The sequence below is a fragment of the Ailuropoda melanoleuca genome, chromosome 8 (genome assembly GCF_002007445.2).
Source record: "Ailuropoda melanoleuca isolate Jingjing chromosome 8, ASM200744v2, whole genome shotgun sequence".
Lineage (NCBI taxonomy): Eukaryota > Metazoa > Chordata > Mammalia > Carnivora > Ursidae > Ailuropoda > Ailuropoda melanoleuca.
The window spans coordinates 125,045,422-125,055,742 of NC_048225.1; the positions used below are offsets into that span (position 1 = coordinate 125,045,422).

The following is a 10,321-nucleotide window of genomic DNA, read 5'->3' on the forward strand; positions in this document are numbered from 1 at the left end:
GGAGGCCCGGCGTCCCCAGCCCAGGCGGAGGGCCCCGGGGCCGGGGAGTGGGTGCGGGTCCGGACTGGCTGGTGGCGCGAGAGATCTGGGCTCCCAGGCCGCAGTGTTAGCACAATAAAGCACCTGTAAGACTTCCGACTGTGCCGGCTGTGGTTCCGCGGAGGGCGGCGCGGGGCCGGGGATGCGGGTGGCTGCTCCCCACCGGCCGCTGCCTACCCGCCGGTTCCTCCCGCCCACCTCGGGCGGGCGTGGTCGGGCTGGAAGGGACTGCCAGGCCCACCCCTTCACCGTGCGGAGGGCATACATCCCGCTTTCCCCTCCCATTCCGGAGGGCAGAGGAGGGGAAAGGGGGACTGGCAGGGATGACCTCCCCGAAGTTTCCCAGCCACGCTCGGCACTCTTCTTCCTCCTCCCACATCTACCTGCTCCTACTTCCTCACCTCTCCCGGGTGTATGCCTCCCTTCTCAACCTCCAGGAAGAGTTTGAGTCACGCTCTGGGGTCGAAGACCTTTGAGGAAACCTAATGTAGCCTCCCCCCACCCGGCCCCCCTTTAATGGAAAGGGGATGGACGTTTATTGGGAACCCATTAAGTGCCAGCTGCTTTCCAATATTTTTGTCTTCTTTAATCCTTGCTTTAGTCGTATGATGTCGTGCACTGTCCCACTGTGCAGATGAAGAAACCGAGGCTTGAGGGATAGATACCCTGACCAAGGCCACAAAGGTAATCGTGCAGGTGTTGATCCAGGCATGTTTGACTCTAGGACATCAGGCTGTTTCCCTGATATTTGAATTCCTTCTACAGCATTCCTGACAAAGGATGCTCCAGCCTCTTGGGTACCTCCAGTGGCATCTTACTATCTCCCAAAGCAGTCCATTCCGCCCCTGACTGTCAGAGAGAGATTTCTTCTATTGAACCCAGTTTTTTTCCCTAGAGCTTTTATCCCTTGGTCCAAGCTTTACTCTCAGGGAGCCTTAAGTGTCACATTTCCAAGTCAGCTGCCGCAAGGGGGCCAAGTGGTTGGACCCCGCCCAGGACGGCTCCAGCAGGCAAGGACCGGCAGTGTGTCTGCTGTAGGGGCTGAGCGTCTTCGGAAGAACACGGCTCTACCTGCCTCTGCCCAGCCACCTGCCTGTTGAGAGCCCAGGCATTTCCTTCTCTTCGCCTCTTTTCCCTGGGAAGCTTTCTTTTTATTTATTTATTTATTTATTTATTTATTTATTTATTTATTCGACAGAGATAGAGACAGCCAGCGAGAGAGGGAACACAAGCAGGGGGAGTGGGAGAGGGAGAAGCCGGCTCACAGCAGAGGAGCCTGATGTGGGGCTCGATCCCATAACGCCGGTATCACGCCCTGAGTTGAAGGCAGACGCTTAACCTCTGTGCCACCCAGGCGCCCCTCTGGGAGGCTTTCTCATGCTCCCTGCTCCTACCCTGGGACTGCATGAAGTGTCGGGTATGGATGGACCTCAAAGTACCTGGGGTCCAAGTTTCAAAACTGAGAAAGCCCTGAAACCCTGCTTGGTGATAGGCAAGTACGAAGCCCTTCCGGCTGGCTTGCGTATTGCCAGAGGGTGCGGGCATGGCTGGCTCTGCCTTTCTCGAGCTTGGGAAGAGAAAGCAGAGACAGGGTGGGACTGAGGGGGCCAGCGACGAAAGCCTTGGGGGTGAAGGTGGGTTCTTGGGGATGGGCCGGGGTACCAGGGGAAGGGGATTGAGTGCGGAGGGGAGCAGAGAACTGTAGGAACCATTCATCCCCTCGTTGCATTTGGCCACATTTATAAGCATCTATAGGATGACTTGCTTGCAGATAGCCTTACACCTTCGGCGGGGCTCTGGGCCTGGCACACTTTTCCCGAAGGTAGGGGCCTGCACAGCACGACTGGGGAGGACCCTCCCAGTCTGAAGAGCCTCCAGCTCAGCCTCCCAGAAGGCGGTGAGGGGTGGACTGACAGCCAGCTGGCTGGAGAGGTTGCGTGGAATGACATCGGGACCCGGGGAGCCACGTGCAGACAGCCTTCATTGGAGGGGCGAGAACAGCGAGGCTCTGGCAAGAAAAGCTCGAGTAAGAGAGGTTTTAGAGAGGCCCTGGAAACAACTTCCAGTAGGGTGACCCAGTGTACCCGGGGAAGTTCCTCAACCCCAGGCGGGCTCTCAGTCTGTCCCACGGTGCTCACCACCACGGTGCGTGGGACAGGCAGTTCTGCTCCTGCCATTTTGCTCCAGGGGCAACCTAGTCTCTTCTTTGTCCTGTGTGAACCCCTGTTAGTGTTGGGGGAGAACAGTTGTGATGGTGAATGTGTAAGTGTGGCTGAGGGAGGGGGACGGGGTAGGGAAGCCCTGGTTTATAGCATTTGCCCTTTCCGAGTTGTGCGCCCTCCCAGCATGGCTGATTTCCAGCTACGGTCATGATGTCCTGGCGTGGGGTGGGAGCAGTGTGCAGCGCGGCACCATTGTAGACTAGTTCCACGAAAGGAATGACCTCCAGCACTGAGACAATGGTGAACCTTAGTAGGGGCGCCTGGGTGGCTTGGTCAGGTAAATGTCCGACTCTTGATTTCGGCTGAGGTCGTGGTCTCAGGGCTGTGGGATCGAGCCCCATATCTGGCTCTGCGCTGAGCTTGAAGTCTGCTTAAGGGTCCCTCTTCCTCTCTCTGTCCCCCAAACCCCCATGGTGCATGCTCTCTCTCAAAAAAAATAGGGACCCTTAGGAAAATAATTAGGAAGTGATGAGTTTTGAGTACTTCCCTCTTTTGTTTTAATGTAATTTAATTGTAAATTTATAGAAATTAATTTTTAGTAATTTTTAGTAATGGCCACATTTAACAGCGGGCTGGTAAATTTTAGGTGGGCCATGTCAGTAGGCAAGCAGACGGCTGTGCACACGGATGCTGCCTCAGGAGCGGGAATCCCGATTACAGACCTGCGTCTTCTCTGCTTTTCCGTGGAGATATTAGCAGTACAAAGTCTCACGCCTCCCTTCTGCTTCCTAGTGCTGCTGTTTGCGTCTCTCCGCAGCCTTGCCAGAGTGGAATTCTAGCTCTTCTGCGTACTGGAAAATCAGATCATTTATGTGTCCCTAGCTTGGTGTCCACAGAATTCCCATGAATTTGCGTCCCAGGACACCCTGGGGAATCTATTCAAGAGACATCGAGTCCCTCCTGACTCAGTTCCTCCCGAGCCTCTCCCAGGTTTTAGGAAGTGATGTTCTAGTCATCCTCTTTTAAGCCCCCGATTCTCAAGATCTGAGGGGCGTGGAATCCCAATGGATTTTCTTCTCTGGGCTCCCTTGAGAGTAACTCTCAGCATCATGTTTTCCAATTACATTGTGATTGCTCTGGGCCAGCAGACTCTGGTGGCCACTCTGGGAGGGGCTGGTGATTTTTCCTGCCTCCCTGGAAACCAAGGGGTTTTGAGAGTCACACCATCACTGAGTGGAGGCAGAGCGCGGGTCAGAACTTTTTGCCCCATCCCCTGTGCTTCACTGGAACGTCCCGGGAAAGCCCTGCTTGCAGGTTACACTTGGCACCCAGCCCCTCCACAGTGATCTCATTTACTCCTGCGGTGTGGACACAAAACCCACTCCAGTCAGTTCCTTGCAGTTAGATCAGGAGGGATGTGCAGAAGGGAAAGAGCCTAGAGGGGACTGGGACCATGCAGGTGAGGTGGGATTGCACCACTCTGGGTAAAGCTGGGGTGACCTCAGGGTGGAGGTGGACAAGACAGCCTGGGGCTGCCCCGCAGTGGCCTTCCTGCATGTGTTTTAGGACAGGATGGGATACTGCATGCCCTGGAGGGCACTGAAGCCCTTGACCAAGTCAGGGAATGGAGTGGAGGGGGATGGGGCGACTCTAGGGGCTGAGTCCCTGGTGAAGACAGACCGTGGTGGGTGTCTTGTTATGTCATATTCACACACGCAAAGGAAAAGACCTCAGTTCTGGAGACAGACAGACCTGAGTTCATGGTTATGTAACAAGCCCCAAAGCCTCAGCTTCTTCCTCTGTAAAATGAAATAGTAATAGGGCTATTTTGTGTGAATACTTATTACAGAGCCTGGCACATCGCTGGGGCTCTGCAAACAGGTGCTCCCCAGGCCCCCAGCCCTCGGTGTGGAATTTCATCTCTGGCAAGAGGGCAGGCTTGCAGGCAGACATCTAACTGCACGGAGGTGGGGGCTGGGGCAGTGGCAGGGCTGCAGGGAGGGAGAGGGAATGAATGAAGCCTTGGGATTGAACGTGGAGGTGACTTACGATCTGGGGGAAGAGGTGAGGAGCCAGCCAGCAGCAAATAGGGAAGGAGGAGGAGAACCAGGAATCCACGTGCATGTATTAATATCCACGACAATCCTCATTAGTAATAGCGATGCTAATAACAACAGGCAGGGCCAGAAACACAAGTTTGGGCAGGGCCCCAGAGCCAGGCCTGGGGACAGGCCTCCCAGTCCTCTGTGCCACCTCCCTGGACCAGGGCGAGCCCTCCTGGGCTCTCTCTTGTCTCTGCTTATGCTCTCAGCTGCCAGCGCTCAGGCCGCTGTGGTGCCCATGCAGCAGGGACCCCCACGGTGCCTCCCAGGGGTCCGGTCCCTGCCGAAGGGTCTCCGCTCCCCTCCCAAGGCTGAGGAGGGACCCTCCCTGCAGGGGCCACAGAGATTTTCTTAAACATTTTTGGGGAGAATCCGTTCAGTCTTAGAACTGAGCTCCTTCAGCTCCCACTTCCTGCCTGTCTCCACCTGTCAGTCCCCATGGGCATCCCCTGGTCTTGTGCTTCTCCCCCTCTCCTGCTGGGAGGCCGCCTCAAGCCTGGGAGGTCACCCCTCCCTGTCATGACCTGCCTCAACACGCTCCTTGACTCTGCAAACTCCCAATCCTGTGGCCTCCACTCCCAGCCCCCGGCCTCAGTGCTCCCCCTGCCAGACTTCCTGCTCTCTCCCCCTTCTCTCTCTCCCCCTTCTCTCTCTCCCCCTTTCTCTCTCTCCCCCTTCTCTCTCTCCCCCTTCTCTCTCTCTTTCTTTCTCTCCCCCCTCTTTCTCTCTCTCTCTTTCCTTCTATCTCTCCCCCCTTTTTCTCTCTCTCTTTCATCCTTTTTCTCATCCTGCATCTGTCTTCAGAGACAGACTGACCATACCTGGTTCTATTATCCCAGGCTCTGTTGTGCTCCCAGAAAAGGGGAAATGGTGTTGACTTCGTTATCCTTGAACTGTCCTGGAGTGTCCTGCTACCCTCCCATCTCCATCAGACTAGGCTTCCACTGAGGGCAGAGCTGGGCCAGCTCCTTTCTCAGAATCTGCTCCGTATCTACTCAGTATCTGCTTCGAGAGCTCAGAATCTCTCCCTGAGTTGATGTTCCCTAAAATGAGTGTGATGGGTAAAGATTGTATTAGACACCTCTCCCCCAGCTTGGGGTGCCGTCAACCAGCACCTGTGATGGCCTCGGAAGCACGTGATGGAAAAAGTCACACAAATCCCCCCAAGTCTTCCTCAAAGTGAAAATGACCCACCAGCTAATGACAAGTCAGGTAGGACCTGGGAAGAGCCCGCTGGGGCTCCAGGCTTCCCAGGCTAGGGCGCTGGGCCCAGCTCTCCAGGACAGGTCACTGTGCCCGAGACTTTGGCCAGCAGGCTCTATGGAAGCTCTTCCCTGTACAGCAGGCAGCGCAGGCAGCTTCTGGCTCAGAGCTTCTGAAGGACTGGAGGAAGTGCATGTTGGCGATCACGGCCATTGAAAACTTGCTATTGTAACATTGCTCCTGGGGGGGAGTTGGATTCCTTCCTTTCATTACCCACCAGCCTTTGCAGGAGTACAGCACACCATGGGAGGAAGTGAGCAGCGGGGATGGGAATAATTTCCTACCCAGCTCTCTCCCTACCGCTTGGAAGTCCCGACACACATAGCACCCGGATTTAGGCACCGAGGCCGGCCAGCGCAGCCTCTGCAGCCTCTGACACCCCGCCCTCACCGGCTGTTCCGAGGTTTAGCAGGCATCTTGAACTCAGCACACCCCAGCCCTGCCCTGACCTTCCTCCATCTGCTCCTGCACCATCTCCCCCCCTGCGCTTGAGGGCAGCTCTGCCCCTCCCGCCCCACTCCCCCTAGCATCCGACCCATCAGAAGTCCAGCTGGCTGGCTCTACCTTCAGAGATCTTCCAGAGTCCGACCCTCCTCTCCCCCTTCGTGCTCCCAGCCTGGGTTACAGCGACCGTCCTGTCGGGCCGGGCCCCCTGCTTCCTCCCTCACCCACCTACACTTCATTCTCAGCAGAGAAGCCAAGTCATACTTGGACCATTCTTCTGCTCAAAACGCTGAAACGGCTTCCCGTGTTACTCAGAGCTCAGAGCCAAGGCCGAGGTCCTTTAGCTGGTTCTCCCCACCTTGCACGGTGCCTCAGGGTCCTACCCTACTGCCCTTCTCCGCTTGGCTCTCCCCCGAGCCACACCGGCTCTTGCTTCGGGAACACTGCCGGGGCTTGGCCCACGGATCCCTGCCCGGGATGGCTTTCCTCCAGATTTCCCAATGGCTAACGCTCACCTCTCTCAACTCTGTTCAACTCTCTCACAGAGCCTTAGTTAAGGTTGGGGGGCCTTCTGCTCACACTCCTGATGGCCCCCCCCTCTATTTTTCTTTAGCTCCGAGGCTGCACCCCCTGCTAATGTGCATGGTTTTACGAGCTGACACCCCCACCTGTCAGCTCCGTGGGGGCGGGGATCTATGTTTTACTCACTCCTGTACCTAAGACACAAAAAATGCTAGGCACGTAGGAGACATGCCATACATTTTCTTACAGAAAATTCAAGAGGCTGGGGGGAGACAGGCCAGCTGCCATGGGGTGGGAGGTGGGGGTGGTAAAGCCTTGCCCAGGGCCCCGAGGGGCTGGGAAGTGATGGGAGCAGCCTTTCTGCTCCTGAGTGGCTGTGAGCTCCCTCAGAGGCCCAGAAGGTGGTCTGAGCCCAGCCACAGGATGATGCCACGTGAAGGGGGCCGTCCAGATATAAAGCCTCCCACCCTGAGCTCCGGGCTTCCTCTGCGGAGGGGATGTCTAAAGAACAGCCCCTCCAGTCCACCCGCATGGCCCCCCCACCCCGCCCTCTGCATTAACCACTTTGTTCACCAGGGTATTTTAGCCAAGCACTACCCGTGTGTCGGCGGTGGGGGAGGTATTCAATCTGACCCTTCCAGGAGCTCCCGGGCTCCCTAGGGACACCATTAGCCCCATTCGGAAAAATTAAAGAATAGTGTTCGTGATGGTTGGTTCAGCTTCCTGCAAGGCTGGGACAGCGGGAGCTCTGAAGTCACTTGAGGGAAAGGTCCTGGGAGTGGGGGTGCCTGGGGCTGGCTTCAGAGCTTGGGTCAGAGAACAAGATGGATAAACGGCTGTATTCTCCCTGGGAGGTACGGGAAGAGCCTGGAGAAAGAGGCAGAGAGTGTGACCATGTCAGCTTCAGGGGACAGCCGAGAGCTGAGCCCACCTGGGATGGAAGGTGTGAGCGGGGCTGCTGGTTGCCAAGCCATGTCCATCATAAGGCCTTGCGAGGGAGGGGGGAGGCAAGGTGCATGTGTTGCCTGAGATGCTGGCCAGAGAGCTGTAGGGGTGTGTGTGAGGGGGGTGTTCCCGTCTCCATCCTGCAGGCTGAGGAACCCCATTTCTTCTGCTGAAAAGTGTCCAGTGAGGCTTCATCCCTCCAGGACTCCAGCTTCCTCTCCACCTTCTCCTACCTCCTGACCCAGGCAGGACGGGAATGTTCCTCTTCTTGGTGGTTGGACGGGAGGCCGTGTGTGAGGGGTTAGGGTGCCCACCAGGGTCAGTGGTGGCCAAATGGCCACAGCTCCAAGAGATGGCTGCAGCAGACCACCAGTACCCTCCTCTGCCCACCTGAGAACACCCCCACCCCAAGGTCCGGACTCATGCTCCCCTGACCCTCTGCCTGGCCCTCCCCTCCCCTAGGCAACTCATGGACCCCTCAGGAGAATACGGGACATTTCCAGCCCGGAGTGGCTATGTAGCCAGATACTCCCTGCTTCACCCCTGCTCCAGCTCGTGGCCGAGAGCCCCATGCAGGCAGGTGCTGGCCTCCATCTCGGGAAGCTGTACCCTCCCTACCATCACCACACCCTCCCGTCACCAGCCAACCTGACCCGGAGGCAACTTCTCCTGGTGTCCTCAGCACCCCATGGCCCTGACCTGGCTGGTGCGACTTAACCCATGCTGGACGGTTGCGGTGTCTGAGCGTGACGCCGTCCCTTGGCTTGGGCAGGCTCCCCAGAGCAGCATCGGGGGCTCCCCCCGGCCCCGGCGGTCCAGGCAGGACCGAGGATGCCACAGCAGTGGGGGAGAGTGTCTTCTCTCACCCCTCCCTACACCCAAGCTACCCGGTCTCTGCTCCATCTCCACGTCTCTGGAGTCACTGCCTAGCTCAGCTTCCCCTCTCCCGCTCCATCCCTTCTCTGCGAGGCCCCGCCCACCCCCCAAGAGAGCTTTTAAGCTTGCAAGTCTGGTCCTGTCATTTCCCTTCTTCACACTCTTCAGTGGCCTCCTTTTTACGTTAGAATTAAATTTTTGAATCTGACCGTGTCCTACCAGACCCTGCATGGGCTGACCTCTGCCCTTGCCTCCTCCCTGTGTACTCCTGCTTGTCACCCTCTGGCCACAGGGGCCTGCCTGCAGACCCTCCTCTAAGCCAGGAGCTTTCCAGAGGGCCTTCCACATGCCCGTTCCTCCGTTCCTCCTCATGGCGGGCCTCGGGCTCTGCTCTGCAGACTCCGGTCCCTCAGAGACACCCTGTGTGGCCCTGAGCCAGCTCCACTTTGCCCCCTCAGTGGTTTTGCTCGAAGTTTTCCCTTCTTCTCCTCCGTAGAGCTTAACACAGTCTTAATTAAATGTTTTGTGTATTTTTTTTTTTTAGATTTTATGTATTGGGGTACCTGGGGGCTCAGTCGGTTGAGGTTGAGCGGTTGAGCGGTTGAGCGTCTGTCTGCCTTTGGCTCAGGTCAAGACCCCAAGGTCCTCGGCCAGCCTCCCCGCTCAGCGGGAGTCTGCTTGTCCCTCCCTCGGCCCCTCCCCCACCACTCCTGTTTTATCTCTCACGCTCTGCTCTTTCTCTGTGTATCAAATAAATATATAAAATCTTTTAAGTTCTTTTAAGATTTTATTTATTTATTTGAGAGACAGAGAGCACGAGCTCCATGTCTGAGCTCCACACTGACCCCCAAGGCCCCCTCTTAGCTACCCTCCGACATAGGGGTGCACATATAGGCACTTTGGTCCATCTTTGGGAGGGTGAACCCAGGATTCTGGCTTCCTGGGGCGTGTTCTAGAAGGGCATGAGTGAGCTCCAGGAGCATGTGCCCTTGACTCCTTGCCTGCGGAGGGGAGTCCCAGCAGGCCCTCTGTACAGACCCGGGGCAGCGGCCCTCTTGCCTTGGTGGAAGGGCAATACTCTCCATGCTCTTGATCTCTGGGAATAACTGGACAGCGAATGGACTGACAGACATCCTGCTCGATCTGTCCTCGTCAGACACAACTCCCAGGAGAATAGACTCTCCGTGACCGCTGCTCGGAGTCGGCTGAGACTCTGCTAACTCTGGCCTTAGGTGTACAGCTCCCTCCTGCGTGAGTCATAGGGGAGCCCTCGGCGTCTCCTCCTGACTGTTGTCCCTTGTCTGATCTACCTGGAGGGGAGCCTAAGAACGATCTGCCAACCTGGGAACACAGTGACCCCAAACCCTGGTGCTGCTCTGAGACACTTGCCCCGGGGAATCCACCGGCCACGCCTTCCTCAATCCCGGCCCACTGGAGTTTTGCTCCCAGCCAGAGCCTCTGTCCCTTTCACTGTTTCCTTTGGGGACCTGACTGGCCCTCCTTGGGGACAGAGCCCTCACAGGCCAGGAGATGCGTTGAGCATACGCTGGGGGCTGTATTACGGTTGTGGACACGTTGCTTCCCCACTAGGCTGTGAGCTCTATGCCGGCAGGGGCAGGGATGCCGCTAATCAGGCTTGTCTGCCTCCGGGTGGGAGCTGGTGAGCGGGTAGGCTGAGCCTGCGAGCAGTTAGTGCTCGCTGAATGCACGGATAAACGCATTTCCTTCCCTACCACTTCCAGGTCAAACTTCTTTGTATCCTTTATTTTGTTAAACCAATACCCCTTCTGGCCAGACGGCTTGCAACTCTTCTCCATCCCCTCGAGGGGGGATCCTTGACCCCAGGGGCGCTGATCAAACTCAATCTCTTTGTTGGGAATTTTATTTTATTTATTTATTTTTTAAATATTTTTATTTATTTATTTATTTGACAGAGAGAGAGACAGCCAGCGAGAGAGGGAACACAAG

The 10,321-nt window shown here is 56.7% G+C and overlaps 1 protein-coding gene across 1 annotated transcript in view; it reads left to right on the forward strand.

The window, feature by feature from the left end:
- VSIG8 (V-set and immunoglobulin domain containing 8) overlaps nt 1-515 on the forward strand; it is an 8,022-nt gene extending 7,507 nt beyond the window's left edge. Inside the window, exon 8 of the mRNA XM_034667674.1 lies at nt 477-515. Coding sequence (XP_034523565.1) covers nt 477-515 — 39 coding nt within the window. The remainder of the gene's footprint in view (nt 1-476) is intronic.
- Nucleotides 516-10,321: the final 9,806 nt, after the last annotated feature.